Source organism: Prunus persica, chromosome G3 (genome assembly GCF_000346465.2).
Source record: "Prunus persica cultivar Lovell chromosome G3, Prunus_persica_NCBIv2, whole genome shotgun sequence".
Lineage (NCBI taxonomy): Eukaryota > Viridiplantae > Streptophyta > Magnoliopsida > Rosales > Rosaceae > Prunus > Prunus persica.
Genome location: NC_034011.1, coordinates 22,694,176 through 22,718,008, shown reverse-complemented (window position 1 = coordinate 22,718,008; position 23,833 = coordinate 22,694,176). Strand labels below are relative to the sequence as shown.

General features: G+C 35.4%; 3 protein-coding genes across 4 annotated transcripts; 1 reads left to right on the top strand and 2 right to left on the bottom strand.

Annotated features, from left to right (window-relative positions):
• On the top strand, window positions 4,731–6,946 carry LOC18783138 (putative cyclin-D6-1). Of its 2 annotated transcripts, none has more exons than XM_020558939.1 (6): window positions 4,731–5,129; window positions 5,319–5,369; window positions 5,584–5,679; window positions 5,760–5,961; window positions 6,072–6,202; window positions 6,312–6,946. In XM_020558939.1, the coding sequence occupies exons 1-6, from the start codon at window positions 4,953–4,955 to the stop codon at window positions 6,564–6,566; spliced, it is 912 nt and encodes a 303-aa protein (XP_020414528.1). In that variant the 5' UTR covers window positions 4,731–4,952; the 3' UTR covers window positions 6,567–6,946. The 2 variants fall into 2 exon arrangements, with proteins under 2 accessions (XP_020414528.1, XP_007215712.1); XM_007215650.2 differs by having other exon boundaries at window positions 4,732–5,129; window positions 5,289–5,369.
• On the bottom strand, window positions 15,870–17,162 carry LOC18783354 (myb-related protein 308). Its single transcript, XM_007216429.2, has 3 exons — window positions 16,953–17,162; window positions 16,727–16,856; window positions 15,870–16,578 (listed from the first exon to the last, which is right to left on the bottom strand). The coding sequence occupies exons 1-3, from the start codon at window positions 17,083–17,085 to the stop codon at window positions 16,080–16,082; spliced, it is 762 nt and encodes a 253-aa protein (XP_007216491.2). The 5' UTR covers window positions 17,086–17,162; the 3' UTR covers window positions 15,870–16,079.
• On the bottom strand, window positions 20,719–21,929 carry LOC18783817 (transcription factor MYB14). Its single transcript, XM_007216648.2, has 3 exons — window positions 21,740–21,929; window positions 21,488–21,617; window positions 20,719–21,388 (listed from the first exon to the last, which is right to left on the bottom strand). Exons 1-3 carry the CDS (start codon window positions 21,870–21,872, stop codon window positions 20,812–20,814), a joined length of 840 nt encoding a protein of 279 aa, XP_007216710.1. The 5' UTR covers window positions 21,873–21,929; the 3' UTR covers window positions 20,719–20,811.

Genomic DNA, 23,833 nt, shown 5'->3' with positions numbered 1-23,833 from the left:
GAATTACAATCTTAAATTTTTGTTTTCCTTCCGTGAACTCTGTGTGTGTATGTGTGAGATAAACAGATTTTATCTATCCCAAGCTGTTTTTGTGGTCGCTAGGAATTCGTATGCAGTATGCTGCCAATGAATTCTCCAGAGAACATAAATAATTGAGTATAGCTAGGTTTTCACTTTTGTCCCAAAGTAGAACAAGGCCCACTTCCCTGTCTCCGCCATGAATTTGCAAATGCAAATGCGAGAGAGAGAGAGAGAGAGAGAGAGAGAGAGAGAGAGAGAGAGAGAGTGATGATGTTATCTGCATGGGGGTATGGCGTGAAATATGCACTCATCATGTGCTTCCATCAGTCTCCCTTTGTCTCTCTCACTCACTCTGCCTTCTCACAATATCACTCCCAAAGCGTGCAATCTCTATCCACCTCTTCACTCTCTGCCACCCTTATCCTTTGGCAAATCAAAACTCTTCCATTAACAACCTAATTAATTAATTAATCTTCCTTAATTTTATATCTCATCCATATATATATATATATATATAGAGAGAGAGAGAGAGAGAGAGAGAGAGAGAGAGAGAGAGAAAGTAAAAAGGACTGTGCATATATTTGTGTTCCAAAGACTATATGAGAAAGAAAGAGAGGAATTGTATTCTTTGGGTTTCTTTCTTTTAGCTTTCTCTTGCACCAATGTTGAGGAGAACGAAGGAGAACCTATTGTTTTCGTCAAAGATGAAGACACCCAACAACAACAAAGAAAGTAAAAGAAAGTAGGAAGAAAGAAAAAAATTTATATTAATATATATACAAGGTACCCATATCAATGATTAAAAGTAGGGGATCGAGATGGAGCAAGCTTGAAGCAACCCCCAAAGAAAATGGAACGTTCTTCAAAGCAAATTAAGCATTTCGATTTAAGTCATAACACACACAAAATTAAGTTTCTTTGTCTCCCAACTTACATTAATGGTAAAATACGATAACTTTGAATTCTTAGAAGTTGAAATTGAGTATGAATGGTACAATACGACGCCATTACCATATATGTTACAAGCACTGAAAGCCAATGAGCACCCAAATGCGGTTAGAAACCAAATTCAAGAAAATTATTATGTTAAAATAATGAAAAGGATTAATCAAATTTCAAAGGACACATTTGGACCCAAAAGAAAATATATTCAAAGGACATTCCGTGCATAATAATTGAATGGCATGATCTATAATTATGTGTTACGATCTAATTATGATGAATGGCCACACATTGTTTCTTTCTCTTCCTTTTTTTTTTTTTTTCCTTCTCACTTAAGCACATTGCTAATGACATATGCCAAATCATCTTTATTTGGTATTTTTTTTATTTATTTGCCAAGACCATGATGTCTTGATCACTATGTCAAGACCTAACTTCAAGTCATCTATCAAGAATTAACTAGTTATTAATGTGGTTGTATTTCTTTTTTTCACTTTGAAAGATATTCCAAGTTCGAAAGTCCCTTAAAAATGGAAAATACTTCCCTTCTTACCAAGAGCTTTTACATTCTTGCTGATAGCAGTGTCATATGCGTGCCTAAGTTGTTCTTTTAAAATTTTTGATGAATTATTTTTGTATATGTGTCAAACTATGATTCGTACGAATGAAGAGTATGCCCTTACAAGGAGGCAATCAGTATCCCCAAAACATTAGTCTACAAAGTCTCCATAACTAATAATTCTATTCCAACCATATAATGGAGGTGAATTAATTGGGATTTTTACTCTTTTTTTTAATGACATTTCTCTCTTTCTATACAAGAGCCATGTGGGTTTCCGGATCAAAAGTGATAGGTCAAAGTATTAATTGGATTGGTGAATAATTTCAAAAAAGTAGGTACATTTGAGAATGTGGGGGGCCTTTTCATTCCACAAGACCAATCGTATGAATGTTTGGCTTTTTGAGTGTGAGACTTATTGTAGCTCTGTTCTCATTAGCATTTTGGTTGATCCATTGGGGAGGGAGAATAGACTATGGCCATCTATACAATCCATGCAGTAAAAAGGGACCTCGATTTCGGCTACTGCTATAGGGGGGGGACATAAGATGCATATAAATAAAACCACACTTTTATTTAGAAAGTTCTTAATGATCGATGGTCTTCCTTTGTGTCTCTGTCTCTGTCGACAGTCATAATCAAATACTATTAGTGAACACCACCAATTTAATTAGTCTCACTCACCCCAGCCAAGGCCTAATTATACTAATTATTTATTTATTTGGTATAACATATATAAAGCATGCACGATTATTGACATGCATGTGTAATGTCAATATATGTGTGCATTAATGTTAATTGCACATATATTTTAATATAAGTTATAGTCTAAACTAGAGGTAATGAGGATTTTTCTCACACACATAAAATTATGATGTCATGGGGTTTCGAACCTTAAACCTTTGATATGCAAGTCAAGTCCTTTTTCACTGGGTTAGACCCTGTTAACAATTTTTTTAGCTGCAAATGCATATACATCCTTTATGTACTTGTTTATCAAATTAATTTCAAAATGATTAGCAAAGTATCTCAAAATTGTTATTTTAATTAAGGACTATAACTTGTGGAATCATTAATGGCTATAATTTGAATGCATGTATAACTACTATTGGTGCATGTGTATGGTTGGTACTTACCATAATGTGCCTCTTAATTGGGTCGTGCCTATTAAGCATGTTCAGTTACTTTTTTTTTTTTTTTTGTTGAGAAATTCTATAAATGCATTCATAATTCAGCCAAAAAAGTCACTAGCCACAAAGAGTCAATACAAATTAGTCACAAAAGAGTCATTACAATAACGGTGCGGTCTAATATCAAAATTAAGACAATATAGTGTGTCTCCACTAACGATTAGGCAGGATTGAAGAAACTCTGGTATAGGCATTCCAACTAAGATTGTAAACTTAGAATAATAAAAAAGAGATAAAGCTTGAAAAAATCAAGTCATAACAATACAAATAAAACTCTCACAAAGGAGAGATTAAAAACTCTCACAAAAGGAGAGGTGAAAACTATACAAAGAACCCAAAGAGTCTCTGCAACTTGTTCCAAACATAAAGAAATTGCAAAAAAGATAGTGGTGGAGATCCGACGCCGAAATGCAGGTGAAGATCCGACGCTGAGCCGCAGCCGCTTATAATGGTTAGATGAAAATCATAACAAAACTAAGACAAATAGAGAAAACCTTTGTCTCTGAAAATGGGGGAAGAGGTGAAAGGAGGAAGGGAAGAGGTGAAAGGAGGGGGAAAAAACAAAGGCTTCCTCCCCTCTCAAAATGAAAAAGGCTCTAAGAGTGTTTTTTAGAAGAAAAGAGGCTAACACGTTCAGTTACTTATGATACCTTATTTGAGTATTATTGGACAAAACTTAATTGCTAAGCTGCAAGGAAAGTAGCACTTACAAGTTACAAGTTACAAGACGCACCCATTTATAATCAGATTGCGCACATACACATATGATTGAACATTATGTTATCAGATAATAATCAACCATGATATGTTGTTAGTTGAACTAGTTATGACATATGGGCCATTGACTTCAATTGAATCAAACCCCACCATGATTATAATTTAATTATATACATTCTCAGCGGTGGGAGAGTGTGTATATAATTTGTCCTTTTATTAGTCTTTTTCTACTTGTAAGAAAGAATGGAGACTCATTCAATTTGGGACATATGCTCGAGCTGTCACTCTGCCATAGCCATGAAAAGACTGAATTATATTGTTTGTGACTTTGTGTTTGGGGATCCATCCATCCATCCCCATCTTAATAAAGACTTTCACAACTGGAGTGGTTACATAGTTTGGTGTAAAGCGGCAACGTTTCAAACCTCCTTGTTGTTTCCTTGGTTGACTAATTTATCCTTGGTTTTTCATTTCGACGACCTATGAGGATATAGAAATCTTATAAATATTATTCTTCCTACTTCCTAGTTGCCTCTCTGTCTATCAATATGGGTAAATTTAAACACAATCCTCTACAAACTGCTTTAATGAAATACATGGAAGAAGAGGGTGGGGAGAGCAGATGAAGAAGTTGAAACAACATTATCTTATTTCTAGACCTATGTTAGGGGTTCTTTTCAATGCTTAGATTTCCTCGATTGAATAGTCATAGAAGGCCGGATCATACACATATCAAGGAAGAAAATTATTAGCGATTTTTAATCTTACGATTTTCTCCCTTAATTTATATGTGCACATACCGTACCTAGTTGTGATGTTATTGTATAAATAATATACCTTATTGTGCATTCTATAAAAAATACTAAATTAGATTTCAATATTCGTATTTCATTTTCATATATGTACATAAGAAATTAACAGTATTACCATTAACAGATTGTTAAACATAAGAAATGTTAAAGGATCTACATCTAAAACAAAAAATACGAGGACTAAACTCAATGACAACTAATCGTTCTTAACTTAGATCTTAGAAGCCCTATTTTAAAATACATTAACGTGGTTGGAAGGGTGGATTGGCTCAAATAGCAAAATGTCAAAGACCAATAAATTAGAAAAAAAAAAAAAAAAAACCCCAAGTTTTTACTCCAATCCAATCCAAACCAACCAATCTTGTGGTGTGAGGTCCACTCTAAACTCCTTTGAGCTGCAACCCATCTGATCAAAACCCTCTCATCCCAATTTTTCTTTCCCAATAGCATTACCATATATCAATGCAAATTGCAAAAACACTATAAGAAGATAGAGTGAGAGTCATAGAGAGAGCTGTAAAGGAGTGAAGTCCAAATCTTACCCACACTCACTCACTGCAGAATACATACCCTTTTCTTTTCAGAAAACAAAAAAACACCACCAAATTCTCTGCTTTTTTTTTTTTATCTTACCACTTGCTTTGCTTTGCTTTCAACAATGTCTTTCTTGCTCTGTCCTCAGACTCGCTGAAAACTTAACCAGACTCATCCATGGAGTTCGACCTTGAAAACCCACTTACAATCTCCCATGACATCCACTCTGATACACTCACTTCTATGTTTTCCCTTGAATCTGATCACATGCCATCAGAGATTTACTTTCAAACCGTTCAAGCTAGAGACTTTGACATCTCCATTCGAAGGGAAGCCATAGCTTCCATCTCACAGGTACTAATTCTCATGAGAAATGAGATATTAAAAAACCGTTCAATTTGCTCTTGTTTGCCAATTCAAGAACCCAGAAACTGTTTTTGCTCACTTTATTTTCCTTTCACTTTGTGTTTCTTCTGACTTCTGAACTTGTTTTAATCTATGTTGTCATTGCAGCTTTGTTGTAACTATGATAACCTTTTGCAGTACCTTGCTGTCAATTATCTTGACCGGTTCTTGTCCTGCCAAGGAATGCTGGTAAAGAAACTCACACCATGGTGTTTGCTTCTTAAAAGATTAACAATTTGGAAGCATTTTTCTTGCTTTTGAAAACAAAAACTGTATTACTTAACAATTTGGGTTCTAAAAGAATGGATGGTTCTTTCCAAATGCCAACAAAAATGGCACATTAGAAATTGTTTCTGGGTTCAAGTCTTTTTTATGAGATTTAAAATGATGCTTGGTATAACAGCAACCAAAGCCATGGCTCATCAAGCTTCTTGCTATCTCCTGCGTTTCTTTAGCTGCCAAGATGAAGAAAGCAGATTTCTCTCTTGCTGATGTTCAGGTAAAACTAAACATTTTTATTAATTTTGTGTACTTTTTCATTCATGGTCTTAGATTTGATGAGTGTTTTGGTATGTATAGGGTGATGGACGCATCATTTTCGACACGCAAACGATCCAAAGGATGGAAGTGCTGATTTTGGGAGCTCTAAAATGGAGAATGCGATCCATCACACCCTTCTCTTTCATTTCATTTTTCAATTCTCTGTTCAAACTAGAAGACCCACCATTGCTGCAGGCTCTCAAAGCCAGAGCCGCCCAAATCATCTTCAAATCTCAAAAGGGTACTTCCATAAGATAAAAACTTCGCTTGGAAATTTAATTCAGTTTCTGTTCAGAAATTAAATTTTCCACCTTGATGAACAGTGTTACCAAAACCTTCTGTTGTTTGCAGATGTTGAGCTTTTGGGGTTTAAGCCATCAATAATTGCTGCCTCTGCACTTCTCTCTGCTTCGCATGAATTATTCCCTATGCAATACCCCTGCTTTAAAAAAGCACTCTCCAACTGTTCATATGTAAATAAGGTAAAAGACCATTCTTTAATAAACACAATCTTGATCATTGTTGTATGAAAGTATGCATCTTTACATGTCAACTAATAATTATGTTTTTTTTCCTTTTTCTTTTCTGCAGGAAAACATGTTGCAATGCTACAGTGCAATGCAGGACATTGTGGCTGATGGGTTTGATTCAGTGTTAGAGATGGTGTCTAGCTCAGTGACAGCAGCCAATGTGCTAGACCATAATTTTTCAAGCTCTGCAGAAAGTGGAACGACTACTGTCACCGGCATGACCCCCTTAAGATTGGAGAAGGACATGAAGAGGAGAAAAATTAGTGAATATTGTAAAGATCACAGGGTCCAAATTTCTCAGATCCAAAACTGCTGAGACCAATCTTAGCTATTTCCACAGCTTATCACTTCAATGGTCTCTTTGAGAGTGACACTAGCTTGTAGCTGCCCCAATAAAAAAAGAGAAAATGGTCAAGAAAACAAATAGAGAAAGAAAAGAAGGAAAAAAAAAAACTGATGGGAGAGAGAGAGAACGAAGCAGAAGAAGTTTTTCTCTCATGGATCATGGATGGACCAAACCAAACCAAACCAAACCTAACACTGTCAGTTACATTTTCTTTGGTAGGAGAAGAAATTAGAAGGAATTGTCCTCTCTTGTATTTTTTTAAAGCCATCTTCTTTTTGTTTTCTTTAGGAACCAAACAAGACAAGAAGACATAATAAATAAACTTTGAATTGAATTTTTTGGTTTTTCAATTCTGTATGTGTTGGTTTTTAGCTTTGTTAGTTTCTGGAGGAGAAATAATAACCAGACAAACTCAATTCTGTATCTTGCTTGCAGCCAGAGCGGGAAAAAAGTTTGGTAAAATTACTCTTTTACCCCTGTCACAGTGTGACTTTGGAAGAAGAAATTGATGGGTTCTTTCCTTGCTTAAACAGTTACCAATAAATTTGGACAGCTGCAAAAATTCTCTGTTTCTTTCTGAGTGTATGTTTTTCTTTCTGCTCTGAGATTATGAAGTTATTGAGGCATCATTAGTTTCAGTTAAAATAAATCAAATCATGTGAGCCGTCCGATGGTCCCCCCACCACTGATGAGATTTCTTAATCAAAGATATCTATCTGGCCCAACTTCGGAGATCTCTGTTTCTGTACCTGGAAGATGATGGCAACTGCACAGAGGAAATTGGGACCACTGGGACGGATGTATCCAATATGCACCCAAGAATAAAAATGGCTCACTCACCACATCAACCACAAAATACAAATAATAATACAAATTTATGAATTACCCCTAATTAATTATAGACTAAGATACCAGATTTATGACACAAACGAAGCGTAATCATTGTTTAATCAAGAAGCATAGTGGCATTAGACCAAAGGAAGATAAGAACAAAAGAAAAAGAGAAAAAAAGAAGACCCAGAGGAAGCAGTCTCTTTCTTGGTTTTGTTAATATCAAAAGAAAATTGCTACTCTTATTAATTTAATATTATTATTTTATAATATGATGGTTTACCTGATTTGTAATGCAATACTAATTTGGATAACGAAACATGTGAAATGCTGCGATATAAAATAAAATAATTTTATAACCAAAGTCATGTGTTACTTGAAGATACAAAATGTAAATCTAGTTTTTGTTTTGTTTTGTTTTTTTATATATATAAATAATAGTCTAAATTACAAGTAATGAGGATTTCTTACACACACACAACTATGATGCCGTGAGGATTGGAATATGAAACTTCTGGTCTGTAAATCAAGGTATTTTTTTCATTAGGTTAGACCCGTTGAAAAATCTGATTTCTTTTGAGTGATCTAATCATAATTTTTACGGACTTTCCTCTACGAAACTTAATTATGAACCCTTTTAAGTTCGAATGAATGATTAAATATGAAGGCGGTGTGGTGAGTTCTGACATTAAGTAGTTGGCCATCTGACCTGTTCTCCATAGATCAAAGGACCATTTTTGAACAATTCAAACTCATTGGTGAATTGATATTTTATATTCTATCAGTATAATAAAAAGATTTATATAGAATAATAGAAGTACTTCTTTAAAATTCTGTTTTGAGTTTTGACTTGGAAGAGAAGTGGGTAGAGGTGGTAATTGCAGTGTTTTAGGACAGAGGGAGTACTGGGCCTGTTCTGTTCTGATATCATCCTCTGGTCCATGGACCATTGCAGCAGAACAATTTTCTTTTCCTACCTTGGGAATTTGCATTTTGACTGTGAGCCACTCATTGTCAAATTCATAGAGGTGGAGATAATGGCATAATTAACACAGAGGAAAAATTGCTGCTTAATTTCCACAAGGATTAATCCCTGTTTCCTGGTTATTAAATTGGCAATTTTGGCAGATGCATGATGGCAAATGTTGTTTAGTTGTTGGCAGATTGCTTATACTTTACCAGCTATGTTGTAGTTTATAAGCATGCCCAAGTTTTTTTAAATTCCTATATGGAAAATACTTCCCTCCGCCCTATGTAAATAAAAATTCCAACATTTCTGCCTATAAATTTTTCTTTTAATGTTTTTGATAAATTATTTTAATATGTATGTCAAACTAATTCGAAAAAAGAAGAAATATCTCCTTAGAGGAATGAGTCAAGCAGTCTCCTAACATAGTGAAGCTATAAAAATTGGAGCTAAACTAGTTAAAGAAAGCATTATTATTCTTGTAGGACCAAGGCTTATAAAATTGTCTGACTAGCCAATTCCCTTTGCCAACTAAAAAACACACACGGGAAATAAATACCATAAGAAGTTGAAGAACAGAAGTGTTTTTATTGGTGGAGAGAAGAAGAAGCTTCTGTTGATTTTCTGAGTTGTTTTAATTTCTGGGTTCTTTGTTTTCTTTTTCTCTGTGCAAATACGGAGTGGCAAGTGAAGTTGTGGATCCCCTCCCCTGCAGGCGCAGAGTCACATGGAGACCGAGAGGTCTCTTATGAGTCATTACTGTATCAAAGTCACAGTGATGAGCATCCAAACTTCATTAATGTGAGGGTTGCCTTGCCTCATTGTCTCGTTCCTCCTCTAGGTTTAAATGTAACAGCAGCAGAAACCAGAGAAAGCTTTTAAAACTCAATGCATGCCACGTAGTACAGTACTTGCCATGACAACGAAGGTGGCGCATTGTCTCTCCTTTAATGGTCATAGGCATTTGCTAATGCAGGGAAGAAGACCCCCTAGGGGCTTTCAATTTTGCCTTATGTTTTGCTTGTGACCAGTTATTAGCTACAATTATTTGGATACGAGAGAACTGTTATTAGCACTCCACAAAAGTCGTGGATGCTTAATTTAGTGTCTGCATCAGTAATCAATATTGCAAGGTCAGGTTAGGTGGGTATGAATATTAAACAGTGAAAGCAATGTGATTTTGCCAATTATGTTGGTGTTTGCAAGGGTCATTTGTTCAATTATTTGTACAATCGACACAGATGTGTAGAATGATATACATATATATATATATATATATATGGGATCAATTAATGGTTGGACCAAAACAAAAAACATAGCCCCATTATCCATTATTTTTTCCCAAAAACCATCGAATGTGAAATGTGAGTCTGGTCTTTAAACAATTGAAGCAGAGCCTGTTTCTGTGATGGGCTTTCTCTTGCTCAATCCCCCATACAAAAGAAAATGGTCAGTCGGGTTTAATAAGACTCTATTTTTGAAGAAGGGAGAATTAAATATATAACTTCATATGCAAAGGTAAATATTCTTAAGAGTTCATAGAACTCGTATTATTTTTACTGTTTAGTTTTTGTTTTTGGGGTTGATCCCCCCATTTCATCAACAAAATACTCTTTATAATTTGAGTTACAAGCTCTTGCATGTAACATCTCACATTGACCAACGGAGAGAGAGTGATGTGCCTTATATGTACATGTCCGCCTCCATTTAGCGCGAGGCCTTTTGAGATCTCACTGGCTTTGGAGTCATGGGAACTCCGAAGTAAAGCAAGTTGGGGCTAGAGCAATCCCAAGATGGGTGACCTACTGGAAAGTTGCTCGTGAGTTCCCAGAGACAAAATCGTGAGGGCAGAGAGGGTGGCCCAAAGCGGACAATATCGTGCTACGGTGGAGCCGGTCCCGGGATGTGACATTGCAAGATCCAAATTTTTTATTTGCCTAGTATTTTATAAAATTTTTAGTGTGTCCATCATACCGTTACATGGTGTTAATGTTACTAAAATATAAAATGAATTTACCTCCATATTGTAACATATAATTTTTGTTGTTATTTTTAGTGATTTTAATTCCAACTTACGTCTACAATAACAACCATTTAGATTCTTATTCAACTAATTTTCTGTTTAGAGGAGAGTATAAACTCAAACTTCATTGACGATAATTGATAAAAATAATGGTTTCCTTTGGGGATCTAGATTTTTGTTTGCATTTTTAGTGATAATGTATAATTAGGTCGATTTATATTTATATTTAATTATTTTGTCTATATAAATTTCTAAATACTACGAATAACGATATCATTTTTCACATAAGCAGGATACAAGCATAAAAAATACAAATGTAGGATTCCACCTTACCAAAAAAGCAAGGGTTGATTGATGCAATCATTAGGGGAAATTTGAAGTTCAGTCTCTTTCAACGTTAAAAAGGAAAATTTAACTAAATTAAGAGCTAGTTGGTACAAACAAATGTTAAAATCAGTGGCGGACCTGTGCAGGCGCAAGGAGGTGCACCTGCACTTCCGGTCGCCGGAAAACTCTATTAGAGATGCTGGAGTTGACCTCTGCTTCAAACCAACGATGCACACCACATATTCGATGAAATGCGCAAACCACTCTGCGCGTAGCGCTTGTTTTTTTTTTTTTTTTTTTAACGAAGCCTGGCCAAAACGACATCGTTTTAGTCCAGGGTTTTTAAATTAAAAAAATAAAGAAAGAAAAGGGAAACTGATGCTGTAATTCGTGGGTTTTTTGTGGGCTTTTCAAAGGGCTTCTAGAATTCCTTCCTTAATTGGGTTTTAATTGGGAGTTCTCTTTATTCAATTGGGTTTTGAGAATTCCTTAATTAAGTAGGATTGAGATTTCTCTTTATAAAAGACCAATTAAACATCACCAAATTTCATCAAAGTGTGTGTGCATCACAAGAATCCTAGGTTTTTTTTTCCTTCTTGAGTACGCCTGTAATAACTCAAACCTAAATTCATATTTAATTAGTAATATATTAAGAGAAAAAGATAATTTTGCCCTTGGACTCATTTATTAACGAATCTTGGGACTAAAAAAGCGCTAAAGTCCCAAAAAGTCAACCCGGGACCCCGTGGGTCCATGACTTCCCAATATGATCCGGAAGCCTCTAGAAAGTCCAAGATATCTAGGACACATGTCCCGAGGGTTTGGTCTCGATCGGACAGTTGGATTGATCACGATCGTGCAATCGCACAATTTCTAAACCCTAACCCTAGGATTCGTGATTTCGGAGTATCTGGAACTCTGTTTCATGATCTGTCGAATCCTACACGCTTCTGAAATTGTCTAGAGTAACATATCTGAAACGGATTACGATCCAACGGCTCAACATTATTTAACCCGAAAATCGCACAATATATAAACTCCGTTCGAGGCTCAAACGGTATCCAATTTGAGATCCGCGAATTCCAACGCGCTCGTGACAACCTAAGGATCTCATCAAGACACAGTGCCGCTTCACTACCCTCGCCTACGCGCCGCCACACGTGCCGGCAGCGCTAGGTGTCCAAAGCGATTACGCATCGCGGAAAATCTCAAAACCACAGCTCCAAACTCCTACCCTAGGTATAACACCATATTTGGAACCACTTTTGTTCTTGGACCTACTCCAAAAACTGACCGGAAGTGGCCGAACTCGGAGGCTGAAAACCGGCATAATTTCCAATTCGAAAATAAATGACCTACGTTAAGAAGCGATTGAATCCTACCCAACAGGCAGCTAGAACAGCTCAAGAGGTTCAAAATCCATACCTGGATTGTCCGATTTGGTGGCCGGACGACGACGAACACAACCGGCGAATTTCTGTTAAAATTGGCGCGATTCTGGGCTTTTTTCGACCGAATCCGACGGTTCCAGGGGCTGAGATCGATCGGAAAGGGAAGAGGAGGTGGCGGCGGTTCGAATGAGTCCGATCTTGTGGCCAACGACGGCCTATGGTGGTGACGGTGGCTGCAAGAATCTGATCGTGGGGAGGGAAAGGTAGTCACGACGGGAGAGAGAGAGAGAGAGAGAGAGAGAGAGAGAGAGAGAAACTGAGGGAGAAGAAAGAGAATGAGGGTTGTAAAATCTGATTTTTTCTAATTACCGTTTTGCCCCTTCGTCATATTTTAATCGTATTTTCTTCGTTAAAGCTCCGATTCGAGCCCACTTCGTGTCTACGAACTCATTTCGTCGTGCTCAACGCAACGGTGTATGTGAAATTGTCAAATTCTATCTCAATCAAAAAGTCAACCTTAATTTGACGCACGTACTTCTAGAAGCCGGGGGTCAGGGTTTTTAAATTAATACTATATTGTATTAATAGAATATTTTGGTCATTGAATCAGGCACCCGGGCACCAGTTGACCCCAGGAGGGACCTTCAAAAGGTCCAGCAAGCACGGACTACTAGTGAGTGGACTCTTTGTTTTTTATAAATGAATTGAAACAGTTCAATTTCAGTTACAGTATTTGATCTTGAATAAATTTCGTTCAAAGATTAGTGTTATAATCTGTTCTATGCTTTTGACTCTTTTATTTGGCATATTGCTGAGTGGAAATACCCTTTAAAGGATATAGGAAAAGAAATTCTATTTAATTATCAGATAAATGGCAGCAGAATTTTAAAGGTTACAGGAATTCAGTTATCCAGCAGATTTTCTTCAGAAATTTTATATTTTCCTAAATCACCTTGTACCCAGAGATTAAATGTTGTCTTCGGATTATATTGGTTGCCTTCGGTTTTGTCAGCATGCTTGACAATTGCCCACGAGTTCCTTGGTACTCGAACTCGTGTGGAGTGAGTAATGCGGAACAAGTAGACTACGGTCCCCTGAATCCTGCGAGTTGCGGCTCAGACTGACCTCGTGTCACTGAGACCTGCGAGTATGTGTCACTCATAGTGATGCAAGGAATTGACGGATATAAGGAATTGATGAAAATAAAGGATACACCTAGGTGGTAGTTTTAAACTGTTTTCAATGCCTTAAGAAATTAATGTTGACCATGAGTATGCTTGGCTTATATACATGTAAATTATATGAGTGCATTGATTTCAGAAATAAAGAGAATAAGTTAGTTTGTATAACTGTTTTTACAGTGGGGTTAGTATGTTCATATGCTATTTTCTAAACTTTGTTTTTAGGTCCACTCACCCTTTTTAATGTTTTGCGCCCCCAGGCAGTAGACGTGCACAGGAATCCACCACCGGGCCGTTTTCCATCTTCCGCACCTTCCTTTTGATGTAGGACTTTTGTTTGTAAAAGGATTGATTCCTTTGTAAATTCTTAGTAGTCGCTCTGATGTTTTGCTCTAGACTTAGAATTGAACTGTTGGAATGTATATATATGTATGCTGGCAGTTGATTGAATATATATATATATACCTGTTTGGCAAGTGTAAATGTTTCGGTATTGAGCCAGTTACAAGGAAAACTCTGCAGGTTTTTCGGTAGAAGTCAACCTTGTCATTTTATCGTGCTTTGCTTAGAAGGGCAATTACGTCATTTGTGCTCGACATCCGCCAGGTGTCGGACACGCACAGGGTCCAGCTCGGATTCCAAAGCGGAATTTGAGTCGGGTCCTGTCAACGCCAATCCAAAGTAAGTCGAATGCATTTTTTTTTCTTGAGCAAACGCCAATTTTGTTTATTCTTTTTTTAATATATTTTTTTTTTCTTATTTAGCGCTCTCTATATTAGTAAGATCAAGTAGCAAACTCGAGGAGGAAGAGGCTACGTGACACGTTATTCGAAGTATAATTAATTTTTATTTGTTTATTTATTTGATAATTTGATATTGATTTATTTATTTAATTGATAAATTATAGTCAAATAGTCATAGTAAGAGATATAAAACCCTTATTTTGTTTAATTGTACAGTTATGGAACGGTACTTTCAGAGAAAGAGTTTAAATCCTTCTTCAAATAATCCGTCTAGTTCCAACCCTCCTTCAAATAATTTGGCAAGTTCCAACCCTCCTTCAAATAATCTGGCTAGTTCAAATCATCCTTCAAATTATCCACCTACTTCACATCCTCCCCTGAATAATTCGAGTAGTCCAAAACGATCGGAGGTCACTGAGTTGAATGAAATATTGACTAATTTTCCTGCAGACCCTGGACTTAGACCTCTAATTACTTATTATAATCTCAATTTTCGAGAACAAATCCAAAGAGCCTATCTGCAAAGGGGTCCTTGTCAACCTAAAAGCGAAAATGACATGCCTCAAACACTTATAGGGAAGAGTAATCGACATTGTCTTCCTTTTTCTTTATCTTTTTTTTTTTTTAGTTGAGCTCTTAGCTTTTAAAAATAATACCTCTGTTGAAAAATTCATGGGTCCGCCATTGGTTAAAACAATAATTGATCGACTCAAATGACGGTGGGGTCAGGGGCTATGGCAGATTGGGACCAGTACAGTCTCATGTCTCCACTCAGTTTTTATTATAAAAAAAAGTATTATGATGTCATTGAATAACCTATATTAATTAATTACTTAATATATTTATTGTCCTTAATATATTTATTAAGGACAATTCTAATTGTAATGAATAGACAAAATAATTTTTAATATTTTAGTATGTATTGTGAGTTATATTCTGTGAGAGGCATAAAATTCTAACTGAGAGGGGTGGTATAGTTGAAAGCTTTCTTCTTTAATTGATCCGTTTCTTGACAAACAAGCACACCTCTGTTCCCACTCGTGTTTCTTGTTAGCAAAAAAGTTTGCCATCAAAAGCAAACGGACCCCAAATAGGCCCCGCCGTACATCTATCTACAGTGAGTTCTCTGAAGTTGCTTGAGAGTTCAAATTAAGCTTTCTACCATAGCGCATATGCATGTTCTGTCCGCTTTCTTCTGATTCTTCATGACGTGGCAGAGAAATTATAAATAATTTATTCTAGAACACTCGAAAGATATAGTTTTCCACCAATATATATGCTATGAACATCATGCAATCCTTTATTCACACTACATCTGGATACATCAATCTATTGACAAAGAGTAGGAAGATGCTCGCATCCGAGGCTAGATTCCTCTTGGTGTTTAAAAAAATAAAAAGCTGGTAAAAAAAATATTAATTGCAGAGGCCTGTTTTGCTTGTTAAAGTTACAATCGAAATAGTTTATACATATGTGCCTTTTACTTTTTGTCCCCATGATCATTCAAATTCACATTTAGATTTTACAGTCTAAGTTTGATCTACTAATTTCTGTCTGTTATTCCTTGATCTACTAAAACGTTGTTTATGATTTCTCCAATTCACGTTAAATTTCAGAAAAATAGGTGAGTCCACTACTAGCAGCACCGATACTGCCTCCAACTTAATCATTTACATAAATCAGTAGATGTGAAATTTTATAACAAAAAATGGAATGATATTTTAGTAATAAAATCACGCATTATATATTGTATTTTATTTAGACCATGCATGACCAGACTAGCTAGCAGCAGCCATGTCTCTTTCTTTCTCACTCATCAGAACAATCAGCAATTATTCATGCAAGTGCAAGTAATTTTTATCAACTTGTGATCAGAAGGATAAGCTTAATAACAAGCCCAAAATTCGAAGCGTTTTTAGTGTTGGCAAAGAAATTTTATTGCATGATCTACATTTGTACTGAAGTGCTGAGAATTTTTATTCCACAAGCCCTAATTATGCATTTGCGTTGTTACCCTAATTTAATCAATATTCTCTGGCCATGTTGGCATCACCTGGTAGAACAAATCCATGTTGTCCCCTATATCATAAAACGTTAAGGATGGTGATGATAAAACTTCCTCCTCCCTCAAGTAGTTAACTGAATAGTTACTTTGGACATTCAATTGAAATGGTTCGGTCCAAAAATCTCCGGTCGATTCATTAAACCAACTCATAGAAGTAGATGCAGATGCCTGATTGGAGCTCAGGGAGGAGGAGTCACTGGAAAATGTTTCGGGGGACAAGGGAGAGCTCTCCAAAATTTGGTGAACAGATGCATCAAATTTTGGACCACTTTGAGCTCCTAATTCTGTGTTTTGGCTAGTTACAGTTGGGGAAGACTCGTGATTACAAGGCTGCTCTTTGGCTGATTGAGATGATGTTGGATTTTGCTCTGTGAGCTTCTTAAAGCGGGTGTTCCAATGATTTTTGATTTCATTGTCTGTTCTTCCAGGTAATTTTGTAGCAATCATTGACCATCTGCAAAGGACAAAAATTCATAAGACTTTACTCATAAGCCCTTTAATTTATGTTCCAATAGATTATAGTTGTAGAAGTACACTAGCTACCTAGCTTTGGAAGTCATGAACTGAAGAGGAAATATATATCTAATAATACATGGCCATACTTATTTCCAAATTCTTCATGCAATTTGAGGATCAAATCGTCTTCTGCTTGAGTGTAATTTCCCCGTTTTACACCCGGTCGAAGGTAGTTGGTCCATCTCAGTCTGCAACTTTTGCCACACCTAGATATACCTGTGATCATATGCAAAACCAGGCTGCAATTATATGTTGCTTTATGCGTTTCAAAACAATATTGGAATTGAGAAAATTATCTGCAAACTTACTCACCGGCAAATTTGGGAAGCGAACGCCAGTTCAAATGGCCATGTTCTTCAATATAGGCTCTTAACGTGTCGTCTTCTTCAGGACTCCATGCCCCTTTCTTCAGTCCACTTTTGTCGTAGAAGGGGGCTCTTACCATCTCTCTCTCTCTCTCTCTCTCTCTCTCTCTCTCTCTCTCTCTCTCAATTCAAGTTTGTTTTAGGTGATCAAAATGACACTCTGGCAAGTTTGTTTTAGGTGATCAAAATGACACTCTGGCAGTATTTATACAGTCCAAAATCAAAATGCCTCATGCTTATCAGCATTCCAGGGATTGATGATGTGACCAAATTTTCCAGCTTAATAATTGAGTTGCGTCACTTTTACTATGATGGTAAATTAAAGAAAGAAAAAACAAACGGCTTCGATTCGAAGATGCATCTTTTAATATAATTATAATATATGCATGCGTAATTTATATAGAAGATGCAGTGAAAATGTTTTCAATTGATTATAAAAATAATAGGATCATGATCAGAGTGGACATAAAGTGTCACATGAAACGGGAAGGAAGAGCCAATTCAATAGGAAAAGTGCACCACTACGATTTGATCACATATATTTATTTGTTTATTTTCTCTAACTTCATTATTACAAGTGCTTTTCTTGGTGGTTGCCTAGAATTATAATTATTATTTTTTTCATTCTCATGGAGACTATTGATTCATCATGGGTACATCTGCGTCATGACTCATGACAGATTGGTCATGGGAAGACCGACTTTGACCAAGCCTTAAAAAGTAAAATCACGATTTTCTGAAATTGTTATATGTAAGTTTATCAAATGCCTAGTTAAAATTTACTTTGAAAAGTCGGTCTCAATTTTGAGATATATACTAATAATGGTTGAAAAAATAACCAAAAAATACCACTTTATTTCATTTTTCATATTTAATTTGTATAACCAACCAAAGATTTCATGAAACCATTTCTTATGTATGAACAACTTCAAATAATTTCTCAATCTCAAGCCCCTTTTCACACTATATATATATATATATATATAGCATATACAAAGGTTTCATGGATGATGGATCCATGATACGATAGGCACATGGGGAGCATCTTATCTTGTCCCTTGTAAATGTTTCCATAATTAACTAATTAATTGATTAACCATGGAAGGTGAAATAAATAATTCATAAAATATTAATTTGAGGAAGATGACATCACATGTTGTGATGTTGTGATGATGCTTCCATGAAAGGACTGTATACATATATCGACAGCCGGTGACGTAGAAGAGGCGATGTCATCAATGGTTGGACCTAGAAACACTAATTACGATATCAAAATTGTCTGTTTTGTTTAACGATCGTTAATTTAATTATAAAATTAGCACGTTTGTTTCTGCGAAAAGATAACGTGGTTTCATTTCACACTTTATTTTATTTGACTTGAAATTTGAATTACTCGGTTTGAATTGAAGCACGTGTAGCACAGGTCAATGGAAATTTGTTGTTCTGTCATGGCTCATAACAATTCTTTATATAAAAAGGCTTTATGTTAGTAGATATTATTTTACAATGTAATTTCGTACTTAAAACAAAATAAATAAATGACTCTGGTTAATACGTTTTTATGTTTACTAATTTATTACTCCTTTTATCTTTTTGGGTCAGTCTTTGATTCCTTTTTCTTTCGTTTAATCTTTAATCGCTTTTTCTATTTTAGTTGGACGATCATTCTATAAACTTGTTATATTCATATCCGCAAACATAAGCTACATGGACGAAATGAATGTATGCTCAACAAATATAATTCGAAGTGTTTCTATTAAAGTTGTGGCCTGCGATTATTGAGAGAATTGAATTTTTTGTTATTAAAAATAAATAATTAAGTTTCACATATATATATATATATACACAAGAAGAATAGAATTAGGTTAACATATTATTCCGTTTTTGAAAGCCTCTTATCATTACTTACTGCGTCTATAATTGTGAGTTGAAGTACTTGCAAGGAATTTTATTGAGTGTAATGTTAAAGAGTTTTATTTTTTACTTTTTATTTGGTGAAAAAATAATAGCCTTTGCCAATTTTTTTTTAAAAAAAACCAAACAAACAAGGGCTGCTAAGCAATTAGGACGAGAGGGTTCGCTCAAAACAAAAGGCAGTAGACTTGGAGGGCCATATGAATCACGTGGATTATATAACATGAACAGTGATTAAATCAATGTTATTAAAAGTAATCAATTATGGCGGCTACTTACAAGGATAAAACTATTACTATTCGATTGGTGATAGGATACGACAAGTGTTTGACAAGGTAATCTACATATACGACAAGTCGCAAATACAACAGCGCACTGAAAGCCAAACGCCATTATTAACCTTTAACCATTAACCGAGGACTTGAGAGGATAAAATTCTGGACACCAACCAAACTAATTCTCCAATGTGGAAAAGCCCTAATCATATGAAATAATATTTTCCTTAATTTTATCATTTTTATTTGGGCACACGACATAATATGTACTGAATCATGTTCATGTCATGTCATCATCTTGTTGTCGTGTTAATTTTATCTTGAATTAGATCTAGTACATGCACAAATACAATTGCATATGTTTAGATTCGAGTGGTATTTCTTTTCCTTGATTGGTTACATATTATATTCACTAGCATTTTGTTTAGTGGTAGATTTTCTCCATTTGATTGGAGGAGGTATCTTATGGTAGTATAGCTTCATTATGTGTGGATTTTCTCATTGTAAATATCCTTATAATTTTTTTTATTAAAAAAAAAAAAAGTAAAACACATAATAACAATAAATAAATAATCATTTGAATTATAATTGACAATTGGGACAAATTAAATAATAATTAGACAATTAATGGCTCTAAGTCCTTGGCTTAATCAACAATAATAATACTTAATTAGGCCAATAGAGTTGCTCATCGTCTAGTATGATTTTCCCTATATATAAGTGAGATTTGTATTTGGTTGAGCAACCACATGATATTATTTGGGATGTTTTGATTGTACTCTTTCTTGATTTATTAATCTGATGCTAGTTTTCTTTATTAAAAACATTTCTTTATTATATGGGATGTTTTGATTGCACTCTCTCCTTCCATCCGCCTTCTTTCTTTCTTCCTAATAGAATCATTCCATCATACGAATAAACCGGATTACATCTCCCCATACTTGTGGACCTACTATTAATTGGTGCTTTGGGTTTAGAGGTGTTTAGGAGACATCGTGATCATATGTCTTGATGGAAATTGAATGGGATTTGCTTTTCCACTTGTAAGTGTTCTCTATCCCCCAACTCCCAAACTGGTAGAGAGTTCTATCTCTCATATGATCTTCTTACAACATCAAATACAATGGCTTTATGGATCCTCTTATGTTTTTCAGCTCCTAGTGAGCTGAGTCTTCAAGATGTAAAATTATTTTTGGTCATTGTCTAGCAATATTTATGTTTATTGTTTGAGCCCTTTGTGGGGCTATATTCTTGTAATGCCTTTTTATTAATGAAATTACTGAGGATATACAAAAAAAAATATGATGTGAAGGTCGGTTAATTATCTATGCGATTAACTCTTAAAATCTCATAGGATATTATCAATGGAACTCTTAGTTTTACACACCCTAACATCAATGGAATGTTACTGTTTGATTTATATTATGAACTATATTTTATATTTTATTTTCAGAAAATTTAAATAAATAAATATATATATATATATATATATATATGATTTGAGATATTTAAACAAGAAAAACGTAATAAAATGCATGCATTTCTATTCCAAAAGACCTCCAAGCATAAAATTTGAAATTAGATAGGCTGATATCATGTTGTGTGTTACAAGAAATCTCAATCAAACAGTGGATAGAAAAACTCGGAATCCATGGAGGGAGTCAAAAGCCCACACGGGATGTAGGAGGTATCAGCCAAAAATGGCTCGGTCCAGAAATCATTGCCGAACTGAACATCTGCATATGCTTCCATGGAGCTAATAACATTGTCCTCTTCCACATAATTAACCCAATCATCATTATTCATGCTGCTTAAAACAACCGGGGCATTGTCTGTGGTCAAGGACGAGACTTCACTCGACGAGGGTTGCGGCGACGACAGTTGGAAGATATTATCAAGATGATCATGATCAGTTTGGGGCACTTGAAGATGATCAGCTGTTTCATCTGCATTTGGTAAAATTGTAGCACTCTTAGTTAGCTGATCGACGGCTAGCTCTACAAGGCCTGAGCAATTGGGTGTTTCTTGATCATCAGTTTGTGTGACTGATGATGATGATGATGATGATGATGATGATGATGATGAAGATGATTTGTAGTGTTTATTGTTCATGCGTTTCTTGAGGTTTGTATGCCAGTGATTTTTTATCTCATTGTCTGTTCTTCCTGGTAGCTGGGCCGCTATAGCTGACCATCTGCAAATTACAAGAAAAAAACCATGAGATTTCATGTGATCTTCTTGGCCATATGATATCAGACAAAGAAGCATAAATTTATTTACACTAATTACATACCTATTGCCCAACTGCTGGTGTAATTTGATGATAGTTTCCTCTTCCTCTTGACTGTAGTTTCCTCTCTTGATGTTTGGCCTCAAATAATTCATCCACCGCAGTCTGCAGCTCTTCCCACACCTTGACAGACCTAATCTCAAAGTAAAACCAAATTAATTAGGCTAAGAATTAATCAATTAATGATTGAGGAAGTTTAAAAATCAATTAGAAGTTCATGATTATCATCTACTTAATAATTCATGTCTCTCTCACCTGCAAACCTGGGAAGCTGGCGCCAATTCCAGCAGCCATACCTAGTGACATAAGCTATGAGCTTCCTGTCTTCCTCCGGTGTCCATGTACCTTTCTTCATCCCATTCTCATCACGGCAAGGAGTTCTAACCATTTTTCCTAGTTGTTCTCTTTGTGAAGTTTGAGTAGAGAAGAGAGTAGTTTGTTTTTCAGGTCCTAGAGGAAGTTGAACTCTCACTTATTTATACCGTCCCCAAAAACGTGTTGCACACAATAAAGTATTGATAATCATGTGTATATTTTTCTGGTTTTGGGACCCACAATCCCATTCGTTTCAGAGTACAGTATTTACACTTAAACAAAGTGGTCATTGCTTCAACATGGGGCCCCCAACCCTAATAAGAGAGAAGATTCATTGGATTGGATTGGATTGGACTGGAGGTCCATATTTCTTTATTTTTCTTTATTTATTTTTTAATGTATAAGGCCTGACTTGACTCTACATAATTATATTTGTCTAGACACGAGTGCCTATAGCCAGCTTCAAGGAAACAGGCCCTGCTTCCGATGCTTGCCAGCAGCTTCCTTGGTACTATAACATGCACATCACAACCATGTGTATGCACCAGAAAACGCTTCTCATGGAGCCGTGAATTAAATTCGCCTCATGTTACTTCAAGTCAACCCATATAATTTGGCAACTATTTACGAATTGTGTGGCCATTAAGCCAATGCTAATTGTGGACAAAATAGAGAAAGGAAACCGGCCACAAATTCATGACAAGAATATCGTGATTCGTGGCCAAACAAGTCCACTCATGGGACAGATTTATACGTCAGTTTCAGTAAACAGAGTGATGCTATATGTGGTCAAGCTAGAATTGTAAGATTGGAGATTGAAATAGAAAATAAAGTACATAAAATATATATGATTTAAAATTTACATAATAAGGTTAAATATTTGAAACTTAATTATGTTTAATTTATTTTAGAAGGGCTAGTAACTTAAATTACAAATTGTCTATTATATATACTATATAGTAGAGGAGGGAGGTCAAAAAATTAGGGCTGCCAAGTATGCCTATAAACGGATCGGAGTATTTAAAATTCGACTCGACTTGAAAATCCGATTTATCATTAACAACCAGATCCATCTCCGATTCAAATTTATTTTGTTAACTTAATGTATTAAAGTATACGCAACATGCATGTGGCAATAAGGACAGATTTAATCAGTAGTAGCTTGTCGATGGAAGCAACTTAGTACTAGTAAGAGGTTTCACACCACATGTGAAATGGATTTGTTTTCCTGTTCATACGTGGGGTTTGAATCACGTTTGGCTCCACTCCACGTATACACATACTTGATAGTCAATGAATAACCTTTCTCTCTCAAGAAATGAGATGGAACCAACACCAAGCTTTTCTCTTTATTTTGTGGGACGACTAGGACTAATTACTGGGAGTGGGACCCCATTTTTTTAATTACATATACTTACGTGGTCCTTACTCGTAATTTTTTTTGGGTCGAAAGTCCTCACTCGTAATCAAGGTCTCGAGAAATAGGAGATTAATTAAGATGATAAGATGAGGTCCTCTTAATTATTTTCTTAATTGATTTTTAGTACAATTAATTAATTTCTATCTAAGACTCCTGTTGAGAATGTTGTCCCACCCTCCTTTGAAACCTTTTACGAAAAGTCAGTGAAATTCTTCATGTTTAAAGGTGGTCAAGCATAATCGACTTTATTGTAAACTTCAAAACAATTTCAATAACTTTAAATCCAAATATGGCAATAATATTTTATTTTTTTTAAATATCTAAGAGCATCATTAATGAGAGGGTGTATTTTTAGGGGTGTAAAGCTACTTTTACATTCCCTTTACACCTCCTCCCGCCGGGGGAGTAGGGTGTAAATTTGTTTTTTGCTCTAATGGGAAACAATCTAAATCCAAATATGTATATTCGATTTATTTGAGATAATTCATTTTTGTGCTTTAATTATTTAAAATTAATTTTGTGTGTGTTAGATTTATTTTATTTTTCCAAATAAATGGACTTAAAAAAATTTAAATTTGGAGAACATATAATTTTACCTACAAACTAACATAAAA